The sequence below is a fragment of the Austrofundulus limnaeus genome, unplaced genomic scaffold (assembly GCF_001266775.1).
Source record: "Austrofundulus limnaeus strain Quisiro unplaced genomic scaffold, Austrofundulus_limnaeus-1.0 Scaffold85, whole genome shotgun sequence".
In the NCBI taxonomy this organism is placed as follows: domain Eukaryota; kingdom Metazoa; phylum Chordata; class Actinopteri; order Cyprinodontiformes; family Rivulidae; genus Austrofundulus; species Austrofundulus limnaeus.
This window is the reverse complement of record NW_013952487.1, coordinates 1,855,113-1,874,089: the sequence shown is the minus strand read 5'-3', so window position 1 is coordinate 1,874,089 and position 18,977 is coordinate 1,855,113. Positions and strand designations below refer to the sequence as shown.

The 18,977-nt window shown below is 38.5% G+C and overlaps 2 protein-coding genes across 2 annotated transcripts in view; one reads left to right on the top strand and one right to left on the bottom strand.

The window, feature by feature from the left end:
- Nucleotides 1-718: 718 nt before the first annotated feature.
- On the top strand, nucleotides 719-1,436 carry dio2 (iodothyronine deiodinase 2; the record flags this gene model as incomplete). The annotated part of the gene is given in 1 exon segment (XM_014011881.1): nucleotides 719-1,436. A coding segment is annotated over 1 exon segment (594 nt), but the record flags the coding sequence as incomplete, so codon positions are not given.
- A 9,368-nt stretch (nucleotides 1,437-10,804) lies between these two features.
- nrxn3a (neurexin 3a) overlaps nucleotides 10,805-18,977 on the bottom strand; it is a 142,829-nt gene continuing 134,656 nt past the window's right edge. The window contains 3 exon segments of the mRNA XM_014011880.1: nucleotides 10,805-12,944; nucleotides 12,946-13,157; nucleotides 13,159-13,451. Of these exon segments, the coding sequence (XP_013867334.1) occupies nucleotides 12,542-12,944; nucleotides 12,946-13,157; nucleotides 13,159-13,451 (908 nt within the window). The 3' untranslated portion in view covers nucleotides 10,805-12,541.

Here is an 18,977-nt window from a genome sequence, read left to right as displayed (position 1 = left end):
CTCCTCCTCCTGTTTGTTGATTGGCCTGGTTGAAATTCTACCAGAGAAATTCTTGTCTATGTGAGAAACAGATGGAAAAGAGAAGGGAAACTAGAACTGAGCAGAACTGTACAATAAGCCAAGGGCCAGGCTAACAAACCTTTGAAACGAAAGATAACTACATGACAGAGAATCACTTCAAAAACGACCAGATTATCCCTTTAAGACATGTTTATACACTGTAAAAAATGAAATGTTGGATTTACTTAACCATGTTATGATGCCTGGTTCCACTTAACTGAGTTGAGTAAATTCAAAGCAATATACCAGTTTTTTAGCCAAAMAACATGAATATGTTGCTTTGAATTTACTCAACTCAGTTAAGTGGAACCAGGTAACATAACATGGTTAAGTAAATCCAACATTTCATTTTTAGAGTGCACTTCTACACTTGCTGATTGTTGCCAGAGATGGGTTTAGCCTAATAAAGAAAACAGAAAATAAAACAGTCTTTTTGCCCAATTCTGGTTTAAAATGATTATTTATATTTGATCTAAACTCGACCTGTCAGATAAATATGCTTTATTTCTTTTGTTTTATTTACTTTGTTTCCTAATACAATATATTCAAGATCCTTTAAACGTACGTTGCAACTATAATAAATGCAGCCTTGGGATCTGAAAGTACAAACATTTTACATCCAAAGCATGAAAAGTAAAACATTTTTTTACCTCCCCAGGTGAAACTTGGCTGCGAGGCACCGAACTCCAAGGTGGTGAAGGTTCCTGATGCACCATGGTGGAACATCAGTAACATGACCAACGTCCCACGAGGCGCCCGGATCCGAACCGAGGACGAATGCCGCCTTCTGGATTTTGAGTCGACGGATCGCCCTCTGGTGGTCAACTTCGGCTCGGCCACCTGACCCCCCTTCGTCAGCCACCTGCCTGCTTTCCGGCAACTCGTGGAGGACTTCAGTGACGTGGCGGATTTTCTGCTGGTCTACATCGACGAGGCCCACCCTTCTGACGGCTGGGTGGCCCCCCCGATGGGGCCCTGCTCCTTCAGTTTCCGCAAGCACCAGAACCTGGAGGAGAGGATGGGAGCCGCTCGCAGACTCATCGAGGAGTTCTCCCTGCCGCCGCAGTGCCAGCTGGTGGCCGACTGCATGGACAACAATGCCAACGTGGCTTACGGCGTGTCCAACGAACGGGTGTGTATCGTGCACCAAAGAAAAATCGCCTACCTGGGGGGGAAGGGACCGTTTTTTTACAACCTGAAGAATGTGCGGCAGTGGCTGGAGCAGAGCTACGGCAGGCGGCAGGAGTCGTGAAGGACGAGACAGACGAGGACGTGCTCCTTTTGTTAATGACTGGAAACAAGCAAACGCTAAAAAGGTTTCTCATTATCATTCATACAATTAAACTCTAAAGAATTACCCTCTGGAACAAAAGCAACTTACATTCGTTTGCTGTTGATCTCAACTTTTCACACATAAAAGTTCTAATCAGCTTCAACAAACCAGTAAGCCTGGAGGAGAAACTGTATTTGTGCCTGTTTTTGCTGCTAAAATCTAGTTTTTTAAAATCCCAAATTGATTTTTAATATTTTACATGTTGATATTTTGCACTAGCTTAACTTTACTCCTTTTTTTTCTTTTTGTGGTGCGATTGTTCACACAGAACAAACATTGTTCTCCACCTTTAATGTTTTAATATAAACTCAGAGTTCATTTAAAAGGGCAATATCATGTAAAATCAACTTTTTTGAGTTTTATATAATGTTATACTCTCATCAAAAACATGCCCAAAGCCTTGCTTTGACTCATTCATGCATGTTTGAGAAATCCTGCAACGTTTTTAGGAAGCCATGCTGAGGAGCAAAACGACAGGTGGGGACCAGAAACGCCTTTTGGGACCAGAAACGCCTCTGGGACGTGTCTTTAAGCCAAACTCCCTCATGGCAGAGCGCACCCCCTCCTCCCTCCCCACACACCCCGCCCATGACTCCTGCAGGCTCTCGGGTGAAAGTGAAAGTGAAACCTAACTCTCTGCTGAGCTCCACTACTTTTCACTCAGTGAAGCTCTTTTCAGATTCAAAATACCTTTGAGGAAATGTATTTCCAAATCCCAAGTGAACTGCATCATAGCAGCCCCCCCTCCCCCACACCGAAATGGGTGAGACAGAAGCGGAAGGTGGTTCTTAAAGAGTCAGAGACCAATTTCAAGGCATTTAGAAGAGGAAGTGATGAGAGGATAAGTTTATTTTCTATTTAAACATAAAAACAGCATTTTAATAGCAGCTAAAGGTGACATAGATACTTCATTATGGTATAGTATTTAAATATATGCCTGAGAAACACATAATATTGCCCCTTTAAAGTGGCTTTTGGAACTTTAGGAGCACAAACGAACGGGTCGACATCTGATCAGTTCATCTTTTCCACTCAAATAAAAAGCTGCTCCGTGATTTTTGCTTCCGCAGAACATTCGGCTTAATTTCAAACAGCCTGTTTTCCAGCTTCGACTTAATGTCAGGATGAAAAACAAATCCCCCCGGGATTAGGTCGGCCTTTGAGAGTTTCCCTGTGCTTCGTTCACCTGCTGATCTCACAGCTCCGCTTACAAATTGATGTTTTGGTTTTTTACGCGAACGAAATGCTCAGTTTTGATCTCATTATCGAGTCGTTAAATCCCTCGGTTGGCATCGATCCACACGCAGTTTCCCACATTCTTTCTGTCAAACTGTTGCCCAGATGTTACGCCGGTTACTTCAGAGGAGCTTTGTCTTTGTCATTAACATGTAGACGTTTACCAACCCCCCCACCCCACACACACACACACACACACACACAACTGGGCCGAACCGTTTTCACTGTTGAATGATGCAGAAGCGTCAGCGAAGAGCTCCTCTGTAATAATGTTTGGACTTTTCTACATTCTGAGGCTCATCTTAAAACAACCAGACTCAGATATTTGATTATTTATACTCATTTATTTTTACTTTTATTTTATTTTTTTAGTAAAGCTGCTTACACTTCACGTGCTTTGGAAGATTTAGTCGCTTCAACATGAATCTCATCTTAAATTAAATTATTGGTCCCATTAAAACAACAGCTACAAACATTGCAGAATAACTGCACCTTAATTCCTTTAGACTGGAAAAACAGTCGACTTAAACTGATTTTTTATGTCAACGAACTGGAATGTTTTATTTTATTTTGCACAAACAGAGGCACATTTACCAATCTTTGTTAATTTATTTTTGTGTAAATTTAAGAAGTGGAGCCAGTGGTCCTAAAACTGCACTGACCTGCCAGTACAAACAACAGTTTTGGTAAAAATAAAAAAACCAGCAGAGAAGCAGAAGTAAAACATTTGAGAAGCTGAATTTCACCATTGATGCAGTTTTTTGTTCTGTAGAAACAGTTCAGGTTTTATATTTATGAGCTGACACTAATAGCTCAACCTTCACTCTACATCACAATCATAGATTAGTTTTTCATATTATAGTCTTAATTCTGACTGGATTATTTTCTGACTACTTGTCTTTTCCTGGAAGTTGTAGTTATTCAAACTGAAGGTGGTTGTTTTTTCTGCTGCAGTTCCTGCTTTCATATACATGGGTTCGTTTAAGACGCACTAGTTTAGTTGAGCAAATTTTCACAGAACGGCACGCTTTCAGCATTCACTCATTCAGTTTTTAATGTAGTRATCAAACGTGCATGTTTTTCATTTATTCACAACAGTAATAAGCCGGAGTGTTGAGCTTCGTGTGCTGGTGGAACGAGGTCAGAAGATGTAACGGCAGAATTTGCTCAGAACAGATGCCTTGCTCCGGTCACAGTGATTTGAGGTGTGCAGATGAAAACCTTGGACGAAAGAGCCGCCGGCTCAGTCTCTGGTTGGATGGTGGTCAGCACCTCATCGCTCTGATTCGGATTCATCGCATCTGTTTCCAGTTTCAGTCGGTTAAAATTCTGTCTTGTCTTACAATCTGATGCAGACGATCTGTTTTCCATCTGTGTTCAGTGTGTTTTTATAAGTCAAAGGAAAGGAAATGTGTGTAAAATAAAAAGATGAATGTTTGCCTATGAAACTGTTTTACTTGTCATCTTTTTGTCAGTTTTATAAATGGGTCAATTTTACATGAAAGCTTAATAATTATTGACACCATATGCATTTTAAAAAAGGTTAATGAGAATATAAAAACATTACATGAAGAGAGGGAATGTTTTTCTCAGAGATAAAATTTCAATGTTTTAGTCCATTTTTATCATTTTTGTTGTCTAAAAACTAAAGTATTAAAATAAAAAAGCTGATTTTTTTAATTGAGCACAAGATATTTCATGTTTTGACTCATCAGGTTTATTTTACATTTAAAGGTTGTTTAGTGATGAAGGGGTTCAAGTGTTATTTTGTCCCTTTCTTCTTGCAAACAAGTCCTAYAGTCCCCCCAACAACAGCTTTCTTTAAAGAGGGGCTGCAGGTGGGTCATCAGAACCCGTACCCTCGTTTTGCTCAGTCTTCAGAACGTGAGCAGACGGTGGTTTTACATCGTCTCAGAGAACAAAACGTGGACTTGAAGGCAGCAGATGTTGCTGCTGAAGTCTCTGCTGGACTTTTCGAACGCTCCCATCCCAGAGGAGGAAATGAGCTTTGAAAAACCCAGATCGTCACAGAACTGGGCCTTTGGACCTGGTGCTGACAACAGTCTGGATTCTTCTCCTCTCGTTTTGGTCCAAAGCACACAGCATCCATTTCTTTAAACAAAGATGTGGAATACTGATCTGCCCGAGTCCGATCCCTGTTTCCACTCATGGTCCAGAGTAGCAGATTACATATCTGCTGTTTTAAATCATGTGTTGCAGGTCGAACGCACAGAGACAGATTTGATTTAAACAGTTTTTTTTAATGGACATCAATGCATCTTTTAATAACAAAACGAGACAAAACAAATACTTTTTGTTTATCCATCCATCCATAATCTATACCTGTTTCTAACTTTCAGGGTCACTGGTGCCCATATCCAGCGGTCACTGTTCATCTTACCAAGTTTTAAAATCTTATATCAGCCAAAAAGTCTTTTTGATCTTGTTTTGAGACTGATTTACTAAACAAGAACTGATTGTGTAAGAATAATAATCTTGTTTTCAGAATGRGTAAGATTATTTGTCTTGTTAGTCTGAAAATTTGACTCAAATTAAGTCAAACATTTCTGCCAGTGGAGTAAGAAAATTTTACTTGGTAAGATTCTTGAAATAAGAAAACATTGAGCCAAATGAAGTATTTTAAGAATCTTACCAAGTAAAATTTTCTTACTCCATTGGCAGGAATTTTTGACTTAATTTGAGTCAAATTTTCAGGCTAACGATGAATAATCTTACACATTCTGAAAACAAGATTATTATTCTTACACAATCAGTTCTTGTTTAGTAAATCAGTCTCAAAACAAGATCAAAATACATTTTGGCTGGATACAAGGTTTTAAAACTTGGTTAGGTGGACAGTTTTTTGCAGTGGACAGGTCACAAGTCCATGTTTATACTGATACAAATAAAAAAAGTTAATGTAACCTGCAGGGACGGCTGGTATAAGTGGGCTAGTAAAGCTAAGTCCTCCCTGGTGTTTACAATAGAAATGCCAAACTACCTTATAGATACAGGTTGAAAACTTTCTGTCACATTTTTGACAAAACTGTTGCCAAACAACCTGGAGAAAATCCCAGAATCTTTCCAAAGGGCTAACTTTTCACAGCCCCATTCATTTCCTGCCTTTCACGATACAGAATGATTGACAGTCGTCTTGTCCCGCCCCCTCAATTTGCTGCTTATTGGGGCTAATTTTGTCCAGCTCAGGGTCAGTGTACCATATTGTGCATGAGTGCATGGTTTGGCATAGGCTGAGCAGGTTTGACGATGAGCAAAATTAATATAAACGATGGATTATTTAATTCCTCACCTGTTATCTTTCATGTCTCTGGAGGAAAAACAGGAAGTGAAGAGGTCGGGAAGGATAGACCAACGATCCTGCAGAAAGAAGCAGCACGACGGCTCAGTGGTTAGCATCGATGACTCACAGCAAGAAGGTTCGATCCCCTGTTTGGACCTGGGGTCTTTCTGTGCAGAGTTTGCATGTTCTCCTCGCGCTTACGTGGGTTTTCTCTGGGTACTCCGGTTTCCCCCACCCCTAAAAACACGAAAAAGAGATCTGCGATCCCAATGAGGCTTGCCTGGTTCAATAAAACGGACAAAACCAAAGTTTTTCTGTGGCTTGTAAAAGGATGGGTTAATCTCTCTTCTGTTTTCCATGATTGCTGTTTGAAGGAGACAWGGGAGGTTTTATTATCTGTTAGCTCACACTATATCACCACCAGCTGCCACTGACAACCTGCAAAATCTTTCTTTGCAACTTTAATATCTCCCACTTTTTTCTAACTATAGATTTTGGAGAACAACTGGTTCAGCTTTTGAGTTATCTCATTCATGAATGATACAAAAAAGAGTAACTTTGCAGAAATCTACCACATATGAACGAAATCAACCAATAATCTCAACCATTAGCTGATAATTGCCAGCTTCCTGTAAGAGGAATGGACCAAGCATAGCAGAGAGGGAGGGTGTGGAGCCTCCAAGTTGGACTCGTTATTTTTTTATTRGTCCACCTTCTTCTGAAAGCTGCCATTTTTTCTGTTTTCTCTTTGATTTGTTTTGCAAAGGTCAAGATCCAACATTCATGTCCATCAAGAGACTTTAATATGTGACATAAAGCTTCTGAGCTTCTGTACGTTAACCCTGGCTGAACCTTTTTTCCAGATTGTAGAAGGTTGAATCTCTGGAGGAGGATAAAGAGCAGTGAAGAATACATTAGGACAGGCACCCACCCTGTTCTACTCACAAAAATCTCCTCCATACAACTTTGAGCTATTATTTTTCCATCCTCTCCCCATTCTACTCCCTCAGCTGTCATCTGATATTTGTAACAACAAATCCAGGACAGTGCAGTTTCCCCAGGAAGTGGTCAGGGAAAAAAAAAATCTTTTGTTGCCAATTCTAGGCAATCACACCCATTGTTTACAAGAAACAGGCTGTCTCGCTGCTCTTGAAAAGGACACAGAGTCCAGCCAGACTCTCAGTAATGTTGGACGTGTGACAGAGAACAGAGAGAAGAAAGAAACTAATTAGCGGCACAAGGTCTGCTGAAAGACTAGAAAATGCAAAAACTTGGGTGTTTATGCATCGATGTTGGTCTTAAAGGAAACAGAGATCGTTTCCACAAACATTTTTTGCACGAGAAAATTTCGGTTTTGGCTAAAATTCTATTTTTGTGGAACTTCAATCGGCAAACAAAGATAATATAAAAGATTTATTGAAATTATAATATGAACGCCACAGACGGGTCCAAAATGACGAAATTTCAAAATTAAAGTCAGACGAAAAAGTCAGTTAAACAAAGCAGATCTGGTAATTTTAATTCAGATGTCTGCAGTTTCCATTCGGTGCCACTAGATGTCACTACACCATCCTCGCTGGACCTTTAACATCTTGTTTGATCTTGACAAATCTGGTGGTTGCATAAAACCACAGGAAAGGTGTTGAGATTGGAGACATGATTTGGAGCAACTTTAAAACTTTCTTTTAAAAATATATGCTGTGGTGACACACAGATCAGAAAAAAAAGAAAAAAAAAACTATAAAGTTTTCATCAGACCAAAAGCATGATTTGGTTGTGTTAGAAAACAAGAGGATTGTTCCGGGACGGCTGGCATATTTTATCTCACCACAATAAAAAGACAAAATGACTCAGCTCTGTTCTTAAAAAAAGGGGACACAGATGCAAATAATCAAAAACTTCACATGCAAATATGTTGAAACTTAAAACAGTATTTGTGCCTGCTGTTCTCAGCTGCGTGCCGTGACTTCATTTGACTTTATCCAGTGAAACAAACGAGAAAACAGTTTACTTGTTTTTACAGCTTCTAATTAATGCAACAGAAAACACACATTCCTTAGACGAACAACAATAAAAAGTTCTGGTTTCTACAGAGATTAGTTGGGACACAAAGTAAACAAATTATTTTGTGATCTTATTCCGTCTTCACTGTCAGATTCATCAAAGGTTTGAGCTGAACTTTTCTGTTTAGTTACTTTGTTCACTAAAACTAAACTGTATCAGTTCAACTATTCTTGTAATTTAGCTGAAAATTCACTCTTCCCATTGTGTTCAAGCTGTTTGTGTCAGCAGCTGAACTTATGAGATTATGAAGAWTAACTTACGAACTTAATGTAATTTTTACACAGTCACTTCTTTCATAGGTATTAACAGAAATCCAAACATCGTCCTCAAACAAGGCAGCAAGTTACCGGAGGATCTGACAGCAAACTGAAGAAATGGTTGAGTTTTAGTAGCGGGGAAGGTATCCTCTCAGAGATTAAAGATGCACAAGAACAACATAATCAAATGTCCAAAATTATGTTAAATTGTCCAACACCGAGTACCACTTTGTGTATGTTTTAGTTGTTGTTCAGGGACTGAATTATCCTTTGATCATGATCCCAATTTCTGCAGAAGCCTGTTGTTTACTGATTTGAATCAGGTGTGCTGAAGGAGAAATAATGTCTAACAGGTTAATTTGGAATAACCAGTTACTCTTACCTGCATGTTTTAGGGCTGTGAGAATGGGAAAATTGGAACACTTGGAGAAAACCCACAAATGCACAAGYAGAAGACTCAAACTCCATGCAGAGAGGCCCCAGTGGAGGTTTCTTGTTTGAGGGAGTGGAAAGACGCACCACCCTGCAGCCCCAGGGAGCTGTACTGCTTCTAAATGTACCGTCTTCAGCATCTCTGTTGTCACCTTCAACTTGTGGCCAGAGCCCCATCAAGCAGTGATGTTCGATACTGCCAAATTTCTTTCCGATACTGAAACAGAGTAAAATTTGGCTGGTATCGGTGACACTGATCTGATACTGACACTTTGTGCTAACACACATAATGTGCCTGGTAAAGCAGCATTTTTCAACTGCTTTATAAATAATACATGACATAGTAATTTATTTAATTTAAAAGTCTTTCTAACACTAAACTTATATTTGTTTAGCACAATTCTTATTCTAAAAAAATATAATTTTTGAATAGTGAATAAAAGTGAGAGAAAACAGTCTAAAAGTTGTTACTTTGTATATTTTGTAGCATTGTTTGTGGGTTTGTAAGAAGGTCCTTGGCCAGAACTAATCCTGTTTTGGGGGGCCGTGGCATGAAAAAAGTTTGGGAACTAGAATTTAATTACAGTCAGACAAAGCAGATTTTATGTTAAAATAACCTGCCATACCTGTACAGACTGAGTGACTGAGCATGTGCCACTGTGCGCATGCATTACCCAAGCGGAAGAAAAAGTAGTTCCTTCCAACCACATTTGATTTAGACAAGATTTGAATAGTTTAGTTATTTTCCACTATTTTCCTGTTAATGATATACATTATGTGAAATAACTGAAGAATCAAAGTATCGATATTTTGATTTTAGTATTGATTCTAGAATATAAAGTTCTGGTATTGGTAGTATCGATATTTCAGTATCGATCTGCACATCACTACCATCAAGGCCACAGCTGTCGGTCTGAAATCCCCCTCTGCACCAGGAAAGGTTTGCTCTGCTATGATTCAATGTTTAGAGATGAAAGGCAGTGCTTACCTGTAGGATGAGTTGAAGAGACCTGGTGCACAAAAGTAAGGTAAAGAAACTCACCATAACAAGAATTACAAACAGAAAACAAAACATTAAGGCTTTGCTCATAGCAGGACAGAATGCCACATCAAAAGTGTTTGTGGTTTAAAAACTGATAGTTTTACTAAATAAAAAGCTGTTGAAGGACCGTTGGCAATTACCTGGTAAATGATATTTTCAAGGAGGTCTCTGAAATGAGTTCAAAGGGCAAAGGTGGATCTCAAGAAAACAGGTCAATTAATTAAATCAGACCCACTCGCTGCYCCTGAGCAGCTCACTGCATCTGTTCAGCTTCCCCGTGTGAGTTGCAGTGTCACAATCTTGGTCCTTGAATCTAGAACAGAAATTAGTGCAACAAGTTTTCTCTTAAAACAGTTAGCTGCACGAACGTCTCCAAGCTTATTTTTTTTAATTATTTTCTATAAAATGTAGGCACTTTAGCTGTATTTTACCACTTGTACAGGAACTCTCCTGTGATAAAACATCTGAGGCGACAGTCCCAAATATCCAAGTCTCAAAAACATGCAGATAAAAAATAATTATTAAAAAAAAGGGGTCAGAATCTGCCTATCTTCATTGTAATCAGTGTGTGTGGTCTTTTTATAAAGCCATGCACACAAAAAAGCTGATTTTTCAAGAACTGGCCGTTCAAAACTTTGCCACTCAACTTGCTGCCCACTTTGTCACAAACTTAAATTTAGTGGGACTTCAATGAAAAACTGCAGCTGAGTCACCAGTTAGTCTTCTATACACTGAAACATTGTATAATGCAAAGTCTGGGAACAAKGTGAAATCCTCATGTTGCTGCTGGAGTGATGGGATGTTTGGCTCTTTTTCCAGGAGTTCATACAAACAAAGAAATGTTTGCGCAAAGAAATCTAGTTTACACTTGGTCGATGGTGCGAGTGTAAGTAATTTGTTCCAGCTGGACACATCAGTGATTAGAAATTTTTTAAACACATTTCAGCAGAGTCATGTTGTTATTTCACGTTTGCATGATTCAGGAGATTTTATGCTTAAAAAAATAAGCAAACGTGTTTCTTAAGATAAAAAGTTTAACCACAAGATTATAATTCTTAACCCAATGAGAACAAAAATAATTTCAGAGAGAAAAAAAAACATTTTATTTATCAAAATGATGAAAAAAATATGAAAAGTAACGGCTGTAACAGAAAATATGGTTTCTAAGATGTCTCCGCCTCTTWATGGCAGAAATGGGAACATGTGAAAACAAAGAGGTGATGCTCGTGACTCGAGGTGATCGACCCCTTTAAAAAGTGAAAAACCCCCATCCTTGGATAGATTTTAGAGTTTTGTCTTTTTGTCATACTAATGCTCTGTCGCTTTGCAAAAAGTGCAAAGAACCCCCCCCCCCCCAAAAAAAAACAAAAAACAAAGGAGAAATCAGTGTACCCCCGGACAAAAACGCCATGGTAGAGAAGAAAGGGCACCTTGTATTTGTAGTTAAATATTCATGCAACTTTAGAAACATCTGTGTAGATTTCTAGGCTAACAATACATTTTTATTCTTTATGAATATCAATATGATTCTTCACAGTCTGGTTAAAGTCTTTCTTCATGTAAATTAACAGTTAATAGATTTTGTTGATAAATCATATCTTCAGTCTGTACAATAGAGGTACTAAAAATGACAACTGTCATGGTATATGTACAATTTACTACCTACAAAGTACAACAGATAGCATGTAATAAAATATGTAAACAAATTTATATATTTTTTTGACACAGTTGACTGTGACAGCAGATAGAATTCACACTTTCAACATCTGGTTTATTTCTGTATACACATTTGTTAACAGTGTCGTAGTACTGCATTTGTCTTCTTCCTAACACCTCCATAGAAAAAGAGAATGATAGGCAATGAACCAACACACACTTCTTCAAAAAGAAAAAAAAAAGAAATAAAAAATATAAATTAAAAAAGGTAAAACCACCACTGGCTGTGCAGCGATAATAGACCGTTTTCTGTGAGGGGTTCAGAAAGTTCCTGATCTGGAAATGAAGAAGTGTTTTTTTCTGCACGATCCAAGTCGAAACACTCTATACTGGACTTTTACTGTACTGTACCTTACTGTGGATTCAGGATGGCATGCATTTTACAATCAGGCGCTTCTTACCAAGAGAACCGTCAAATTCTTTCCACAAAGAGAGTCACTGTGTCCGTCAGACAATGAGAATAATTGTGGTGAATTAGATGCCAGAGCAAACAGATGGTATGAGGTCTGCCCTCMGCGATTGGCTCACTTGAATTCATTTTTTTATACACAGAAATAGTTGTCTTTCTGTTCTTTTTGCCTTTTTTTCTTTTGCTTTAAGCAAAAAATAATTAAGACACCACACTTATATTATTTATAAACCATAAAAATTTGTAATATTTTGATACAAGAGTCTTTTGTACTTTTACAACCATTGTGTGCCAGACCCCCTCTCGTTCAGCACTACTTGTTGCTTACATGCTGGAAAACGTATAAGATAATGAGCCTTTTGTAATTAACAATTTCACAAAAAATTGTTTAATGCCAAGGATCACGTAGCTCTAAAAGTCACTTAGGAGAATGATGCCGTGAAATATTTCTATACTGACGACGTCTCTGACCAGATAAAAGTGTAAGGTTTCTAAAGTTGCTATTTAACCTTGTCATTAAGCGTTTCGCTTAATATTAAGTGTGCTTTATGTTACAGTACATATCAGTTCAACTACTCAGCACAGTATAGGATTATTCAAGTTCCATGTTATACCATCATTTGTCACAGCTCCTCACAGGGAAACTGAAAAGAAAAGTTCTCTTCTGCCTTCGCTCTGTCGAGTCTCACAGTCACACGTAGTACTCCTTATCCTTGTTTTTCTGTCTCTTGTTGCTGCTTTTCAGGCTCTGCTGTTTGTCCTTCATCACAGCGCCGTTGCTCTGCACGGCGGAGTTGGTTATGTAGTTCCGGCTCTCGTCCACCTGGTAGGAGCCTTCGTCCCTGTTCCTGTACTTATACATGGCGTACAGCAGAATGAGGATGCACAGGGCTGCGGCCGCCACTATTCCGATGACCATCCCGGTGGTGCTGCTAGATTCACGGACCACCTCCGAGGGCCCCGGGACTCGCCTGACGCCTGGCTCTGTGGGGAGTGCTGTGGGTATATTATGGAACATTGGGGAGATTATTAATGGGCCCCTCAGCTTGGTGCTGTCTACCTCAAAGGATGTGGGCAATGGAAGCAACATTATTGGGCTGGGGTTCTAGCTTGCGGTTATTTTTTGTGTGTTTTGCCAGAGATTTGTGGAGGTTTGCGGTGGAGGCAGAGGTGGGAGTGGTGCGGCTCTGGTCGGCGGTTACTGGGATGTTGGTAGTCCTACTGCGTCTGAAGATGGGAGGTTTGTCAGGGCTAAAAGTCCTGGGTGCGTTTGCTTTGGAGTCACCTTGAACGGGTGATGTGGGCAAAGGTCTGAACGGTTACCAGGGAGCAGGTCGAGTAAACATCTTCACCGTCAGTGGGGGCAGACTTCAACGCTTTCCCAGAGCCATACCCCGACATCACCAAGCCATCCTCATCACAATCATCGCTGCCTCGGTCCGACAAGCAAGGTACCCCCGCCTCAGTGGCCTTGGACAAGGACTCTTTGGTGGTCTCAATAATGGTGAGGAGTGGGTGGTGGGTAGAGGGAGTGGGAATGAAGGGTGCACGAGGAGCTACAGGGGGGGGTGCGCTAATGGATCTGATGACTAACTCAGCTCCTGGAGGAGAACAGAAAACATGGAGTAACAAGAAAAGGAAACTCTTTGGTTTATGAAGGAAAACAAATACGTTCCATTTATTAAATGGGTCCTTGATTAGTTGTAACATTAGACTTTATTTGATAAACATTTATTTTAACTGTAAATAAAGACTGTAAAAATACTGTTGTCCTCCATCTATATTTTCAGTTCCAGGCTGAGTCATTTCTACCTTCTCCTCTCTGTCAACGCTCTCTGGTTTCATTTAAAAGAGTCGATCATCAGATATTGTCCAAGATTAACCTTCAGGGTGGATATAGCTCGCTAGCAGCATCGCACCGATGACCTATCCACGTCATCATTTACCCAGAATGCTTTGTGTGTAAATAAAATGGCTCCGTCTGTGTTATATGTTTTTAAACTTTTAATAAAAAAATTATTAAAACTAAAACATCCTACAGTATTTTTACAGTTTTTTTTTACAGTTAGAATAAATGTTTATCAAATAAAGTCTAATGTTACAACTAACCAGGGATCCCTTTAAAGTTCTCTCCAAAAACGTGACGTAAAGAGGTTTAAGAGGCGAGCAGGGAGCCAAAAAATCACTTACTGAAGCTTTTGAAGCACAGCTCCATGGTTAGGATAAGGCAGTATAATTAGTTACATTTTAAATTACTGTAGATTTTAATTAGTTTTTAATGTTAATTCATCGTCTCAGTCAAGAACAGTCGATGCAAAAATGGACAAAGTTCAAATTGTGCATCAGGTTTAGCATCTCTCTGATAACGGCCTCTTACACCTCTTTATTGTTCATTAGACAATAAAAACAAGGTTTTAGTTCAACAAACAGTCCTCTGACGCAGAGATGATTCATAAAAAACTTGTAATTTGTGCATACATTAACTCCCAGAAACTGAGCTTGTTTGCACATGTAAACATTTACAGTCACTAATTTGAGCAGACTGTATAGAAACAAACCAGGATCTTAATTAACAAGACTTATGTAATCATGACAAACACATGTTGGATGACTAATTAGATGACAAAATAAAAGACTTTATTGTGCTGTAGAAAGTTCTTTATGTTTTCTCACAATAGCATCTCTGCCAGGGAAAATTTGTTTAACTTGTGATTTTATAGATTCGATTATTTTCACTGGAGTGAAYATAACTGGAGGCTACGAACTCATTAACATGAAAAGTATCCGCTGCTACTAAACACTTAGAGTCATTCAAGCCATTTATCACCAAACACAAAACATGACACACACACACAGATAACCACAAACATGTCCATTCACAAGCACACAAATCATGACTGAACAAAGATCTTTTCATCCAGTTTTCACGTGATCAAATGTTGATCAAAGATGCAGTTTGAAGCTTTCAGAAAAGGTAGAACCGTGACGTTTGGACACTTTGCTGTGAGATATCTGTAGGCTGACCAGGGCCACCAAAGTTCCCATCAAGCAGAGCTAAAGGCAGCAAAGATGGACACTGGTACCAGAGCTTTACCTGGTTGCACCAGGTGAAATCACACGTCCTCCCTACATGTACTGCCAGTTAAGAGGTAGTTTTCAAATTTTACTTTTAACTTAAAAAGCTCTAAATGGTGAAGCACCATCACACATCGATGCCACCAGTTTCAGTCTCTTCCAAAATTAAAAAGTAATTATGTACAGACCCCAATATAAATTAAAAAAAGAAGGACGTAAAAGCGGGACGTATATTTTAAAGACCAATCAACATGTGGAACACTTTCTCAGTCAGTGTGATCAGGTAAAAGACCAAAAACGTTGTGCACTTTTGCACGAAGTGGAACATCTGGTCACCCAGATACTCACAGAAAAACCTTATTTTTAAGAAGTGTCACATTCTACAAACTGCTTCTTTAACAACCCGTTCAAAGTCAGAATCACAACATGCATAGTGTGTGTTGTCAACTTACATCAACAAATTGCCCGCATGATTTAGGCAAGAGGAAAAAAAATTTACAAAGGAAAAGCTGTGTAAGAATGTTGGATAGCCACTTGATCATTTTTATCCACTGCTGAATGAGTTCTATCTTAAAACATGACGGTACAGGGAGGCAACAGCACATACATCCACAGCACATAACATAAAAAATAAAACACCATAATTCTGTTTTTTAAGTTTTGTTTCTTTCCTTGTAAATTATCTAATTTTTATCTTTACAAAAAAAAAATCTGCATTTTTTTCCATAGCAAGAGACTTCAGTGATGTCTAAACTCTATCCATGTTGCAGTTTTTGCTTAATTTGCTCTTTAGTGTAGAATGGATGGATGACTTTATATTTCAATATTTCTAAAGACAAGGGAGGAGGTGAAGAAGGGGTTGGACCTATGAACATACTACAGAGGAAATGAGGATGATGAGGGTGACAGTGTAAGTCAGTTGCCATGTCCATGTAAAGGCAGTACGAAGCGGTCGGGCGGCATTAACGTTTTTGGCTGTAAGGAAGGGATGGGGATATACAAACAATGAGCAATATACATGCCCATCTACAGAAAAAAAACAGAAGAACTCTAACACTGACATGTCTTACAAACCCTAAACTGCAACTTCTTAGCCATGCAATTCAGTTTGTATTGTTCTTACAGTCAAAATAGTATCAAAAATTGTTTTTAAAAATCCTAAAATTGTCATGTGATAACTGGATCTGGAACTGCCTCAGATCCGAACTTGTGGGTTTTTTTTATTTTTTGCACGCGTTTTTAAAAAACACCTGAAATGAAGATTATTGTTTTGATTTTTAGTTATTTTACATCAGTGTTTGCTGAGAAACACACAAGTTAGACACTGAAGGAGTTCCAAATCCAAAAAAAGTAAAAATATAGAAAAAAATCTTTCACACTGAGATTTAGGTATAATCTGAGGGGGGGACAAAAAAGAAAACATATATGCCCAAAAACAATCAGAACCAACTGGGTTAAAAAATATGACCAGTTTCAACTATCAAATGAAAAATGTTAAGATGAAGGAACAAAGCCATTTAAAATTTTGCACACACTACAACCAGATGCACACAATAGAAAACAGACACCGATGGGAGAGGCACCCGACTGGAGGACGGGCTCCTCTCTCATGTGCTCCCTGTAATGTTAGTCTTTAAACATGAGCCGGCCGTGCAGTCTGGGTGTACATCAGAGGGAGACGGTACTGGCTGAGAATGGGTTATCGTTATCGTTATTTTGCTTTGCTTTTAGTCGAACTGCAGGATGTTGATGCATGCTTAAAGTAAGTTGCATTTAGGGAAAGTAGAAAAGAAACAACACAGCAAACTGGTAGGACTGACCGATGTGAGGAGAGCAGGAGACGGACACTGTGTCCCAATCCCATAAAACAAATATGCAGTGGATGTAACAGCGTGTTCTGGCACAGAGCTGCATTGTGATGCAACATGTGCAACTGTGAATGACTTCTATTTCTGCTTTCCATTGAACTGTGGCACAGAAAAACTCGTTTCAGCTCAAATATGCAAACTGATAAGTTGGATCATCAAGAAAAAGTCTTTCAAAGTTTGCATGTTCAGTATTATGCAATTGGGACACAGAGCTTCACATCAACTGAGTGGGAAGAGGAGTAAAAAGAAAACACAAAACATCTGTTCCTAATGATCCAAAACTGAAATAATAGATTGTTTTTTTTTTATTCAATGTGACCGAGTCAGAGGTAAAGCTGATATCCAAAACAAAGATGTTTGTTGTTATCAGGGTGATCAAAGATGCACAGATGATAAAACGTTCAGGTTATGTAAGCCGAACAAAGCAAAAGAGGAATTTATGGTTCTGGAAGACGTGTGTTTTGTCACGTATGATTGATCGTTTGGAGTTTCCTTGAAAGGAAGTTCATTTTGAAGTTGAAGTGCAAAATTCATGTTGAGCTCCTGTTACAGTTTGTGGCTAAATCTCTACATTTATTAAGGAAACACAACTGAGTGCGTCTCATCGGTCCCACAAACTTCTTTCAAGAACTCCTGGGGCCTYTTTTTAGGTCTTTTTCTGTCATTAGTTGAGCCTCCTAATGATTTAAAATGGGATGGATGGTGCAATCAGAAACCTCTTTTTTTTTAAACTATCTGCACCACCCGRCAACATGGGGTTGCATTTCCTCTTGCGTCTATGTCTTGAAGTTGGTTACAGTCTCATAAACCTRATACTTTTGAACAATATTGGCAGCAACGATCAGATGAAGCTGCTTAGAGATTATTTTTTAGCTTTAACTTTTAACATATATAACTCTTCTGAGCTCCTCCCACAGCTTCTTTACTCCATCTTCAGATGGTCCAAACAAAAATACCAAACAGTGGCATGGTTTACTTTAAACAGAATGAACATTTCAAACACTTGTTATACAAATTAATGTCAAACATTTACTTTGAAACATAATTATAATGCAAATATTAGTAGTTCCTTTAAAGGCATGAACACCTTTCAATWATTTTAGCAAATATCTGTAAAATAGACATTATTTTTTCACGTTTTTTTTGTTCATCAGATGCTGCAGATGTACATCAGAGACAATTGCTTTTAACTGAATCACGTTTCACCACAGGTGAAGGATTGTTTCAGTGAGATCTACAGAAGTGTACTTATATCTGTAAACTGTGCCTGTGTTGTGTTTAGTTAGAGCGTACTARGGTATAAACTGTTGTGACTGCTGTAACTCACAACACCTTAAAAACCACAAAACATTTGAGCAAAAGTGACGTGAGGGCYTTGATGCACAAGGACACAAAGCAGGTATTTTTCTCAACTCTTGAKTTTTGCTGTGTTCTTCAGACCTTTGCACTGGAAAAAGTTGACGGAAATATTGAGTAAAATTATTGCTAAATATTTATCCTTTTTATTAGTTGTTTTTTTTAAAGAAATAATGTTTCAGGTTAGGGATAGCTTTGAAATCTTAATTTAACAAATGTTAACTTTTGGGTTCGGTAGTAATACTGAAGTTTAAAATAACTCTAAAAATTGTGCCAAACATCATTTTGTTTCGTATCTTTTACTACCTCTGAAACTAAAGAAGAAAAAATTTGGTGGAAAATGTTAAAGATACCAGCTTTAAATCTGCTATAATTTTGACATAAGTCAATATYTTTTCTATATTTTTTTTCAAGATTTAAATCAATAAAACAAATTTCATAAGATGGCACAGGTGCTCAATGAAAAAACAAACTTTGAATGGAAATGGTTGTTCCCGGGTGTTACTGTCCCTTGTTATTGAAAGTTATTTGTGTGCTTGGCTCTCTTGATAGTAATAATTACTGATTACAGATGAGTCCTTCCACTGCTGATAAGCCATCATGAGCTGGTTTGTGCTGATTTTAGTGGTACAGTCATGTCAAGAATGTAAAGAGCAAAGGACCGAGTACACATCCCTGAGTGACTCCCGTGCTCAATAGGATAGAACTGGACATGTTAGTGCCAACACTACAGATACAGAGGAAAGATTTCAATTTGAGCACAGATAGCTTCAATTTTAGATGTTGTGGGATGAATTCATCAAAGATTCTGGTACACCTGTATTTTAT